Genomic DNA, 13552 nt, shown 5'->3' on the forward strand with positions numbered 1-13552 from the left:
TGTTGACCAGTTTCCAGCACTTCGGCCTTCAAGCATTTCCCCCTTTCAACAATGATTGGATGTGGAGGCCATGTGGGTTGAAAAGTGAGAACTGGGGAACCCAAAGGATCATAACTACCATTGCCACTGGACACACATTCCCCTCCCTTCATCAGCATTCCAGAGAAACCATTCCTTCTGGGTCACCCTGGTATATGTCTCATCCACACATGACCTCACTGCACCTCCCCATACTGTTTACCTCCTCCCTATCCAAGGTCCCAGACACACCTTCCAGGTGAATGTCATTTACTTGCACTTTGATCTAGTCTACTTTACTTGCTGCTCACAATATAGCATGTAATCTACTTTGGGGAGATAATTCACAGGCTGACTGACTGCTTCATAGATCATCTCTGCTCTGTCCATAAAACTGACTTGTCTGCCCGTGTTTATTATTTCAATACACCACTGTGTTCCCATGCCAACATGTGTCTCAGGCCTGCTGCAGTTACCAAAATCTTTCCTTCTATCTAGGTACCTTACAGGCCTCAGGAATCAACAGTTCAGCTGTTCCCTCCCTGTTCATTACTTACCCTCACAACCCCAGGTCCTGTTCTGTAACACTTACTCCCAACACAGCCAACCTATTTTTAAATATTTGTACTTCCTGTAAGCACCCATTCAGCACTTACCTCTGAGTTTACTAACAGAAATCCCTGTTTGCTTCTCTATTTTCCACCCATCTCCTTCTCTTGCTCTCTTTAGGGACCATCTTTGGCTATCTAATTCATTTTTCCCATCCAGTCATCAAAGTAAATACCACCATTTCACAACTGCTTTCGGTTCTAATGAAAGGTCTCTGGTCTCAAAAAGTTAACTGTTTTCTTTCTACAGGTGCTGCCAGAATTTCTCCAGTATTTTGTTTATGGTTTAGATCTTCAGCATCCACAGTTGCTACTTGGCTACAAGAGAAAATGATGTTTGTGCAATAACAAATGTGGTACTGGAAAGGCAGAAGTAAATGTCCGTTTTCCCCAACCAAAAGTTGAGAAATAAGTTTCACTACTTAAAGTACATTATTCTATATATTGAAGCCAAGCAAATAATAATATTCAAGGAGGAAAATCAGAATTAAAAAAGGTAAAGTTTTGTATGAATAACAAAAATGGTGAATTAAATTTAATTAATTAATTGCTTAAATTTATCTGAAACCAGAACAAGGGCAAAGGAGCATTAAAAAGGGCACAGGGTATCCTACACACGAATTAATACATCTTGGGCTGAATAACCATCATTCCAATTCTTAATACCAATTGAATTTATGAATTAGAAAAAGGTATCCAACAGAAATTTTGGACAAACTTTCAGTGCGAGATGAAACACAAATCTGTATACGAGCAGCCATTATACAGAATAGTATGTTGGTACAGATACTTCAATTATTCAGTGGATTTGAATCTGCTTGATTGACGATCTCCTCTTGTTAATGTTTGAGACTGTCCCATATTCTATTCAATCTAATTCCAATTAGGAGTGACCCACACCTAAAAGCTCTTCACAGTATTGCACCGGATTTTGTTCAAAAGCCTACAAAAATAGTTGTTGCACAGCTGGAGACAAAGTGTAGGACCTTTACATTTTGAAGCTTATTGATAGTGGCTTTAGATTATTTGATACCATCTGCAAAAAAAAGTTGCATACTAAAATACCTTTTCTAAAAAAAAAATCAGTTGCAACCGCTCAAATCCAAGTCCATAAATCAAATCAGCTCTATTAATGAAAACTGCATGTGTGACAGTTGACATACAGTATGCTGACATACTGTCAGCAATGAAGCAAAGAAACACGGGTGAAACAGGAAGAAAAGAGTTTTACTAAACATGGGAATGAACAACAGTGCCAGATGCTCCACTTTGCTGACTCACCATCTAGATGCATTAAAGACAATTTTCTCCAGTCCAGGTAATGATGGAGGAAAGTTGCTTATTTATAGTATTTAAAACACTAACTCTATAGTAGTGGGTGAAATGAAAATATTCAAAAATTCTGAAAGGTTGATGCCTTGAGGTAGCTCATAGCAATTACAATATCAATACCAAATCGACTTAGAGAGATCAGTACCTTGAAACAAGCAAGAGCTCAGGGAAAACAAACTATGGTATAATCCGGTCTTAAAATTTGGAAAAAAGCTAACATTTATATAATGCCTTTTCTGAACACAGGATATGTCAATTAGCCAAAGTACATGTTTTGCAAAGTGTAATTACTGCTGTAATGCAAGAAATGCAGTGAATTAGGTACAACAGCCCTCACATGATAATGACCGGATAATATATTTTTGTAGCCTATTTTCTACTGTAGCATTCATTTAGCTTGTCGTGAGCAATCAGCATATTGAAAGGATAAAATATGTTTTGATGCTCATCAGGTAATATGAATTATTCAACACCACCACCTGGAATAACAAACATGGCCACCTGAAATTACAATTGTGGATTTTCAAAAAAATTGTTGTAATAACTTCATTCACCACTCATTTATCTTAAGTGATGATTTAAGGTAGTGTTGGGAGACAGAGTCAAAACAGTACACTATATTTAAACTTACTTTATTTATGCATTCTCATAAATGACCCAGTAGAATGAAAAGTAGTACATTCTATAAATACACAAAACAGCCAATAGTAAGCTTAATTATGACAATAGGAGGGATGGAGAAGAGAAGAAAAGGAATAAGATATTTTGAGTGATAAAGATTAAAATGATGGTAACATGATTGCTTGAACTAGTGACCGGGTAAGAATTTCTAGTGCCACATGCAATTCAAGTGAAGAACAGCATTTTACTGGTTAAGCCAATACTTTTGAAAGGTTTAATAAAACACTGATATCTATTCATGTGCTTATCTGTTGGTCTACAGCACATTTTCAGCATGTGATCTGAATGATGTAATTGCAGTACATTGCAAAGCTTAGGTGCGACAATGAAATTCAATTTCTGTTTGAACAATTAGGGTTGATTTCTTCTCTTTCCCCAGCCCATGTTTAATAACATAACCACTTAGGCAACAATGGTAAACCTTTACAAATTTTCCCCTTTATTCAAATAAAAATACTTGAATTAATTTACTTTCTTCTGTTAACATCACTTCAGTATTGACTGAAAACATGCTCCACTTGACAAAAAAAAATGTTTTAAGCTGTTGAATAACTTACTAAATAATTAAAATTAGTTTAAAAAAGTTACATGTAGTGAAATGTTTATTCTACATTCTTCACAAAGTGTTGCCAAGAAATTACTGCTTTAATTTCTGCTGCAATTTAAACTGTATATTGTCCATCATGCAACCATATTGTATTCCTGATTGTCGGACCAATTTTTAAACTGCTTCATCCACAAGCAACAAGCAGGTTTGAAGAAAGTGCTTTTAAATAGCATAAATCTGTTTTTGGAATTTTTTCTGCAGTTAACAAGACCAAATTTGTGGCACTTCCAATGAAGAGAACAAAACTGCAATTAAAATTTTAAAAAATGAAACTTTCAAAAATATTTGAGATGGAACATTCCCCTTCATCTTACCAGCAAACTGTATTAAAAAAAAAATTAAGAAAAGTGTGTAGGAACATAAGGGTGCACGTAGCCATCTCATGAACCTTTCAAATTACTACTTTGTAATATTTTCTACTAAATTATGAAGTAAAATTCTGGCAATGAGCATAATTATGATAAAATAGGCGACATGAACTGCATTACAAGAATCATCAGGCCATACAAAAATCTAACATGCTAAACATACAATGTCTGATAGCTTTTCACAAATCTCATGTAATTTGTTTTATCTCAAAGCAACCCAGCAGATATCCCTTTCTTACTACCACTTTAGCAACATTGTTGCAATCAGATAGACTTTAAATAACCCATTTAAAAAGTTAGATAAATGACATATCAAAATTAAGTGATGGAATATGCATGGCAGATGGTTGTCCTTTCCTTAAAAAGGAGTCAGCAAAACCATGACTTTTGCTGTTGTGAACTAAATTTCCCTTCATTTTAGAAATTACTATAAAATTATATGCAAATTGGTTCAAAGTGATAATAAAAATCAAGATGAGTTAAAGAGCAAATTATCCAAAGATCTGTCATTTCTGATTAACTGGCAAATATGTAGGTAATTATAGTCATTAATACAACTATTTCCACAGGTAAACCACTTGGTTAATTTGGCACTTTGCCACATCTATGGATCAAATTTACTTAGTTTTAACAGTAACTGGTGAAAATTCATGCGATAAATTTATACTTAAGATGGATTTTTTTTAAAAAAATCCCAAATTGAAAAATTCAGTTCTGACATCAATGAGAAAAAAAAGTGTTCCTTTAAAATATGGGTTAGAAACAGGCACTATAGGAGCTGCACTCAACAAACTACATTAAAAACGCATTGATAAATGTTAACTTAGAATATTAAAGGCAAGCCAGAGGAAAGATCAAAAGGACAAACGTAAAATTCACAGGATGTTCTTCAAAGTCTTGCAAAAGCTTGCATGAAGGGCAGCGGAGGCAAATGTACTAAAACATAATTTAAAACGCAGCTGGATTTTGTGATGAGATTTTGGCTACTGGAGAGATCAGCTTCAGTGCACCAAAGGCTCTAACACTTAAATGAGACACCTACTCAGGTACCCATACAGCCAACTAAGAAACTTTGTTACAGAATGCAATAGAAGTGCAGCAGAAACATGTACTGAAAAAGGTTCATAACGTCCTGTCTCAAGTTCCAAAAGGTATGATACTAGATAGTTTAAGATTACTGAAAGCAAACAAGAATTTTGGCTCCTCAAAAGATTTGCAGAGTGGCTAACAACACTTACTGAGAATTGTGCTTCATTAAAACTAAAATTCACAAAAATTAATATCCCTAATAGGAAGTTTAGCAACAATTAATTGCAACTTTACTATTCTGTCCAAGTCTGTAGAATGGAAACAGACTTCAGGAATATGTTTTGAAGGGAGAGAAATTAAGAACGCTTGTTGACATAAATATTGACAATGAATCCCTCTTTTGTAATAAAAACTTCACAATATATAAAATTCTTATTTAACAACATGATGAAAACAGAGGTGGTGTTTCTCAAGTGATTCTCAAAAAGGGAAATGGCTAAGTTTCAACGGGACTACCCAAGCAAAAGCAGAGGTTTAAAAAAAAACTATGGAGTTGAGAGAAATATATTAACCAATGGTACTTCATGCTAATAGGCACCATAGTCAATCTTCCATCCATTTCATCCTTCATCCAAATTAAAATAATATTTAATGCTTTTGTAATTAATAGAACATAATTTTTACAGTTAGCTGTAGATGCCAATAATCAGAATACTTAAGCTCTAGCACAGAAGTGACAGTTTTATCTAACTCACTTCCTTAGTTGTTTTTCACATGCAGTATACATTACTTCAATGCGAATTACCTGTCTTACTATAGTGAAAGGCACTTCCTCATCCAGTTGCATTGCTAATCCCATTATGGATACAGTTTACAGATTAAAATCTGCACAAAAATTCACACTTAACCAAAAAGTTTTCCATATTTTTAGATTCTTGGGGGTTAGTAAAGGAACAACATTACATTCTGTAAACATTAATACAACCACATTATTGTACAATATGGACTGAAGCACTACGTACAAGATTTGAGTTTTTTCCCCCCCCACAAAGTGAACATCTCCACATTCAACAAATGAACGCAGTAACAGATCGAGTGCAACACTTTAGAGAAAGGGAAAATAATACATGTGCAAAATGTGCTTTGTGAAAGAAGGAAAATAGATTAGAAAGGTATCTACAATCACCACGGTAGATTACTGTTAAAACAGGTGTATTGGCAGTCATCTGTTCAGATATCTACAAGGCACTAAGGGCGGGAATGATATGCTGTTACTTTGACAGTTGGGGCTCTTCTCAGTCCGGTCGGAATATAGGAAATTTTGGTAAGAACTCTATTAGTATTACCTGTAAAGAACAAGAAAATATTTGTTTGTTTAATAGTAAATACTATTTCACATTTCATTGTCTACAGAATATGATCTAAAGCTTTCAGGGAAACCAATACAAATAAGGTCACTTAGTATAGGTCAAGGTGGTGACATTATATAAATACTGGAATTACTGATAAACAACAGAAAAAAGCTTTAGGTCCTGCAAGATTTGCTATGTCAAACCAAGAACGCTGGTGGGTAACTAGTCTCCAACCTCTTACGTAGCTGGTTTCAAGTCAGTTACAAAGAATCAGGACAAGTAGGGTGACCAGTCTACTGATTTTTTTCAAAAGAAGGGTCTCGATCCGAAACGTCAGCTTTCCTGCTCCTCTGATGCTGCTTGGCCTGCTGTGTTCATCCAGCTCTACACCTTGTTATATTTATTGATTTTTTTTTACTTGCTTTCCTAATTTTAATGTCAGGTCTGCTGCTGGTTTGCTAATTTCAATCAGACAAGTAATTATTTTGTTTTCTTCAAGCTCACCATAATCAGGCAATTTTTGACTCTTACTCAATACCTACATTAGAGAATGTTCATATGGATGTTAAGCAAGAATAAAATCACTCAATGCCTGCAAATATCCTGATCAACATGAAGATTGGTCACTGGCTGTGGCCATGATGCAGGGTCTAACAATAATGCTTTCAGAGGAAGATTGGAGAATATTGGCAAAACAAATTCTAACAGTTAGCAAAATGCAGATGAACTTACATATTCCATCATGTTACTGGACTCACACTTCCTTTTACTTAACTTCCAGTGCAAACCAAGCTAATCCCAAAACAAAAAAAAACAAAAATCAGACATGTAGTTGAAGATAAATTAAAACTGACCCTCTTAAAAACTTTAGCTCAAGTGCAATATTAATCAGCAAAAGATTTCAGTTCCTGGGATCAATTGATTACTTCTGTATGTGACAAAATGAAACTCTAGTAAGACCACATTTACTAAAGCATCTGCCTTTCAATACTAAGATGGTCAGTATCTAAAAGTCTATCTTTCAGCCTCCCTACTCAATTCTTTTCTGCTAAAAATGGGGAGGAAACTTAAATGGTCTTGCCATCAGTGACCTGTGCCATGATTCTTCCTCCTTCTCTGAACTTTCAACAAAGTATTCAGGTGAAGAACATTTTTCATCAATGTAGCAACTCCAACAGTGGGAGCATCTTAAGATGCTTTATAGAGATACAGAAAGGAGGAACAGAGACAAAAGGATATTTGCTGGCACAAGGCAAGACCCATTGTTGGGGCCCCAAGGATCATGTGAGAGCTGTGGTCAAAGAAACTGTTGGCTCCCTTCACAGCTTCTATCCCAGAGGTCAGGCAACTCTGCAGACTCATTACTGCAACAATGTAGGTGGCTGCTTTGAAGGTTAAAAAAAGACAGGACATCTTTGCATTAAGGCATTCTTGAGGGGAGAAAGATAAATTTAATTTGTGCCAGGGTCAGGAAGTCAAGAGCCAGTGATCAGTGGGGTAACCTCTCCAGAGGTGGTGTTGGGGCATCAGCGAAGGTCATTACCAAAGAATGCTCTCTCGAAGTCCTGCAGTCTCTGGAAATCAAGCCACTCATATTCCTTCCCCAACCCCTCATCCATACCCAAAAAGTCATGGAAAGGCTGAGTCTGCATTAGGCAAACAGCCAGCAGCTGGCCTCTCAACTATTTACATTATTGACTTGAAGACAGACAACCAGTGACTGAGCTGCTGCTTTTCCTGCTGGTGGGGAAAAAGATAGGCAGCCTTTCTGATACAATCTGGAGACGTTTTCCTGCACTCCTATCTCCTAGCCTATGAATAAAAATTCCAGCCCCCTGGACAGTAATCAAAGATGATTTAAGGCTGTGTCAAAAAGATGGCTCTTCGAAAGGTTTATGAAAGAAGACAGAGAGGCAGACGGATTAGGGTAGGATTTCTGCAGTATGGTTTAAAATAAAGCATAAAGTTCTGTCAAAGGTGCTATAATACAAAAGGTCAATTCATAAAGTGCAATGAGAGGATTAAAAAGGTTCAAAACAAAGACGGATGGCTGAAAGAGGTTGTAAAGTAGCAAGTCTAAGACCATGGCAGATTCTGAAATGAGAACAGGGATTTAAATTAGGAGGTAATGGGAAAATTTAATGAATGATTGCAACAGTGCAGGATAGCAACAGTTCACTTTGAAAAAGATAGAGTTTACAGACTACCAGCAATGGATGTCCAGCAAAAGCGGCCGATAGTCAAGTAAGAAGATTAAAGGTCGCATGGAGTGTAACCATGCGCAAGCAGCCCAATATAGAATCACTACTTCAGAACGGTGAAGCAGAAATAACAGAACATGATCTTGGCCACAGGAAATATCATTTGTGACTTCAGCTAGGGCCACTACAATGCAGCGGAAGCGATGAATTCTGGACTGGGTAGATTCAAACAGGGTTTTGGGAGAGGTGACCACATATTTAATGGCTCAAAATGAATAAGCTTAGCTGTGTTGGCATCTGTCCTAAAGTTGATTGAGTTTACATCTTAGACCATAAGAAATAAAGAACCGGAGTAGGCTATTAAGCCCCTCGAGCCTGCTCTGCCACTCAATAGGATACTGGCTGATCCAACATGCCACATGTTCACTTTCCTGCCCTTTCTCCATGATCCTTTATTCCTCTATTGATCAAGGATCTATCTCAGCCTTAAATATGCAGAAGAGTCTGCCCAAATAGCTGTCTGTGGCAAGGAGTTCCAAAGACAATCCTCAAAAAGAAATTCCTCATCTCAGTCTTAAATTGGTGCCCCTTAATTCGGAGATTATACCCTCTGGTCCTAGACTCTCCAGTGAGATGAAACATTCTCTCAGCATTTACCCTGTCAAACCCCTTAAGAATCCTATATATTTCAATGAGATCACCCCTCTTTCTTCTAGATTCCAGTGAAGAGGGTTCCAAACTGTTTAGCCTTTGCTCACAGGACAATCCTTCTAGACTGGGGATCATCCTAGTGAATCTACTTTGGACTGCTTCCAAAGAAGTTTAAAAAAAAGACTTCCTTAAATGGGAGGGATCAAAACTGCTCAGAACACTCCATATGTGGTCTTATCAGCACCTTGTATAGTTGCAGTAAGACTTCCCTACTCATACTCCAACCCTCTTTGTAAGTGTTTTATGCATAAGTTGCCACAAATCCCTTTGTGTTGCAGCTTTCTGCAGATTTTTAAAATAGTACTGTCCTTTGTCCTCCTGATCAAAAATTAACAACTTCACATTTTCCCACATTATATGCCATTTGCCAACTTTTTGCCCACTTAACCTAGCAATATTTCTCTGCAAACTGTTTGCATACTTCTAAGCCTACCTTTCCATCTATTTTTGTTCCCTGCAGATTTGGTGACATCATACTTGCTTCCTTCCTCCAAGTCATTAACATATATTGTAAACAGCTTTCCTTCCTCTAATAAGCCTAACACAACACCAGGATGCTTAATGAAGTTATTGATTTACAAATCAGGTTAGACAGAGAAGATGGCTATTTTAATTTAAAGCAAAAGATCATTCTGAACCTCATTACAATAGAACTCGGCAGTGGAGGAAGTGTCAGGAGAGTCAAGTTCACCAGGAGTTAGCATAGACATAATGGTCCAAACAGCTACTTGTGCTGTAACTGTTCTATAATTCTTGCAAGTCAAGGTGTGAACAGTATACAGGTATCAGCAAAAGAGGCTAGAAAAACTCAGGTTGTTTTCTCTGGAGCAGCAGAGGGTGAGGGGAGACTTGATAGAAGTCTATAAAATTATGAGATACATAGATAGGGTTGTTGGTCAGAATCTTATTTCCCCCCAGAGTTGAAATGTTTAATACTAGGGGAATACATTTAAAAAAGGTAAGAAGCAGAAAGTTCAAAGGAGATGTGAGGGGCAAGTTTTTTAAAAAAAATACAGAGTGGAACACACTGTTGTTGAGATGGTGGTGGAGATACGATAGGGGCGATTAAGGGACTTTTAGGTAAGCACATGAATATGCAAGGAAGGGAGGGATATGGACCAAGAGCAGGCAGAAAGGATTAGTTTAATTTGGTGTCACGTTTGATGCAACATCGTGGGCCGAAGGACCAATTCCTGTGCTGTACTGTTCTATGTTCTTAAAATATAGCGCCATCATGTGGTGTTATTGGCTGAAAACCTGTTTACTCAGGAAGATTATCAACAAAGTTCAGATTCTTGCAGCAAAAGGTTTAGCCAATTCAAAACAACAAACTACAGTATTTATCGACTTTTCATATGCGGAAACAATTCTTTAATTTCCTCACCTTGTGATATAACCTGTTGTTCTCCCATTCTAACAGCTTTTGTATTGATCTTCTAGTCTGAAAAGCAATAAAGATTCTCTCTTGGAATTATAATTAAAACACAAAGCATCGCCTTTCTGGCAAAGATTTAGTCTTTGGAAGCATTTTATTACCTTGCATCGTGGGCTTTTGACTACAATACAAAAAGATAGCCCATTACAAACTTCCCAACCATACCTGCTTAAAATCTGCAGCTTCTGATGAGACAGGGACCAGTGTACATTAAAAAGAAATAAAGACCTAACAAATTAGCAAAATATTTCAGAATTCAGTTTTTAAAAATTCAAAACAAACACCTAGTGGCATGATACATGGGTTATCACCTCCCATATCCACACGGAGATTTCAGGAAAACTTAGCTAGGTACAGAGGTTTAAACATTCTATGACTATCCGCAGGCAGTTATACAGCATGGAAATAGATCCTACAGTCTAGCTCATCCATCCCCACCAGATATCTGAACAGATTTAGCCCCATTTTCCAGCATTTGACCAATATCCCTCCAAACCCTTCCTATTCATATACCCATCTAGATGCATTTTAAATGATGCCATTGTACCCACTTCCACCACCTCCTCTGGCAGCTCATTCCATACACGTGCCACCCTCTGCATGAAAAAGTTGCCCCTCTGGTTCCTTTCAAATCTTTCCTCTCTCACCTTAAACCTATGCCCTCTAGTTTTGGATTCCCCTACCCTGGGGAAGGCAGACCTTGGCTATGCCCCTCATGATTTTATAAACCTCTATAAAATTCACCCCTCAGCCTCCCATGCTGCAGGGGAAAAGTCCAGCCTCTCCCTACAGCTCGAACCATCCAATCCCGGCAACATCCTTGTAAATCTTTTCTGAACTCTTTCAAGTTTAACAACAGCTTTCCTATAGCAGGGAGACCAGAACTGAAAACAGTTTTCTAAAACTGGCCTAACCAATATCTGTACAGCAGCTGCATGACATCTCAATCCCTATTCTCAATGTGCTGACCATAAAAGCAAGCATACCAAACGCCTCATCACTAGCCTATCTACCTACGACTCCAGTTTTAAGGAACTATGCACCTGCACCCCTTGGTCCCCTTGTTCGGCAACTCCCCAGGACCTTACTTTTAAATGTATAAGATGTACCCTGGTTTGCCTTACCAAAAATGTAACACTTTACATTTATCTAAATTAAACTCCATCTGCCACTCCTTGGCCCATTGACCCACCTGATCAAGGTCATCTTTCAGAACATTTCCCACTCGTCTCAAATTGACCTCTACCTCTTTAACATAGCACCCTATCCTGCTGCTGTCTTCAGCTATTGCCGAAATCCACCTTGTTGCCTCATTACCTCAGTGTTTGCCTAATTCAGTGAACTGTTTTTAAGTATTCCTTGTTCTAACTTCCATAAACCGGAGGTTATGCACGTTACCCATGCCCTAACTCTCACCAATTCCTGTTCCCTCATCATTGAGGCTCATATACATTGGTTCCTGGTTAAACATTGCAGTTTTAATAAATTTCTCACCTTTGTCTTTAGATATCTTCATAGTCTTGCCACTCAATCACTAAATTTGCTCCAGCCACACATTTGTCCAAGACCTGTTCTTCCTCGACCTACAGCTTCTTCAGCATTCTTGATCTTAACCACTGCATCACTGCCTAAGAGTCTGAAAGTTCCTCTTTCCACCCCTTCACTTTCCTACCTTGCTTTCTTTAAAGACATAGCTTAAAACCATGCTCTTTGATCATGATTTTAGGCTTTGACACAATAACAGAATGTGTTGTTTTATCAGAGGGAGGAAAATTTGTTTATTGATCTAGTGGCAATAGTGAAGAAAACATTAACATGCTTATTTTTTCAGGATCCAGCTCAAATTACTTACTTCCATGAATCTGGTCATACCCCATATAAATTACTTTCCAAATTCTTGGAGCAAAGTTACCCATGCATCAACATATTGCAAAAGGTCCAATAATTTATTTAGTTATTGAAAATGTGCTCTGTTCCATTTAAGGATCATGGACATGCTATCTATTCCTTTAACTCTCACTGAGAAAAGATAGGAATCAACCTATGCACAATTGTGACGAAATCCCACATTACTCAAACAATAAAATTAGGTAAAGTTTTTAACAATAACTAACATAATATTTTGATATTGTGCTGTATTGAGGAGTTGCCCAATGAACCACCTAGGTGAACAGCACAAAAGAGAGATGCGAGAGAGGATTTCTTACCATTCTGAACAACAGATAAATATGGAGATAGTAGGAACTGCAGATGCTGGAGAATCTTGAGATAACAAGGTGTAGAGCTGGAGGAACACAGCAGGCCAAGCAGCATCAGAGGAGCAGGAAGGCTGACGTTTCAGGCCGAGACCTTTCTTCAGAAATGGGGGAGGGGAAGGGGGTTCTGAAATAAATAGGGAGAGAGGGGGAGGCGGATAGAAGATGGATAGAGGAGAAGATAGGTGGAGAGGAGACAGACAGGTCAAAGAGGTGGGGACGGAGCCAGTAAAGGTGAGAGTGTAGGTGGGGAGTTAGGGAGGGGATAGGTCAGTCCAGGGAGGATAGACAGGTCAAGGGGGCGGGATGAGGTTAGTAGGTAGGAAGTGGGGGTGGGGCTTGAGGTGAGAGGAAGGACAGGTTAGGGAGGCGGGGACGAGCTGGGCTGGTTTTGGGATGTGGTAGGGGGAGGGGAGATTTTAAAGCTTGTGAAGTCCACATTGATACCATTGGGCTGCAGGGTTCCCAAGCGGAATATGAGTTGCTGTTCCTGCAACCTTTGGGTGGCATCGTTGTGGCACTGCAGAGGCCCAGGATGGACATGTCGTCTGAGGAATGGGAGGGGGAGTTGAAATGGTTCGCGACTGGCAGTTGTTTAGTGCGAACCGAGCATAGGTGTTCTGCAAAGCGGTCCCCAAGCCTTCGCTTCGGTTTCCCCGATGTAGAGGAGGCCACAACGGGAACAGCGGATACAGTATACCACATTAGCAGATGTGCAGGTGACCATCTGCTTGATGTGGAAAGTCTTCTTGGGGCCTGGGATGGGGGTGAGGGGGGAGGTGTAGTGGCAGGTGTAGCACTTCCTGCGGTTGCAGGGAAAAGTGCTGGCTGTGGTGGGGCTGGAGGGGAGTGTGGAGCGGACGAGGGAGTCACTGAAAGAGTGGTCCTTCCGGAAAGCAGATAAGGGTGGGGAGGGAAAAAATGTCTTTGGTGGTGGGGTTGGATTGCAGATGGC

At 38.7% G+C, this 13552-nt stretch overlaps 1 protein-coding gene across 1 annotated transcript in view; it reads right to left on the reverse strand.

Annotated features, from left to right (window-relative positions):
* Positions 1-2574: 2574 nt before the first annotated feature.
* LOC109931352 (cysteine-rich hydrophobic domain-containing protein 1) overlaps positions 2575-13552 on the reverse strand; it is a 34221-nt gene continuing 23243 nt past the window's right edge. Inside the window, exons 4-6 of the mRNA XM_048605410.1 lie at positions 10292-10348; positions 6728-6787; positions 2575-5989 (exon numbers count right to left, since the gene is read on the reverse strand). Of these exons, the coding sequence (XP_048461367.1) occupies positions 5939-5989; positions 6728-6787; positions 10292-10348 (168 nt within the window). The 3' untranslated portion in view covers positions 2575-5938. The remainder of the gene's footprint in view (positions 5990-6727; positions 6788-10291; positions 10349-13552) is intronic.

Source organism: Rhincodon typus, chromosome 14 (assembly GCF_021869965.1).
Source record: "Rhincodon typus isolate 14 chromosome 14, sRhiTyp1.1, whole genome shotgun sequence".
NCBI classification, from domain to species: Eukaryota; Metazoa; Chordata; class Chondrichthyes; order Orectolobiformes; family Rhincodontidae; genus Rhincodon; species Rhincodon typus.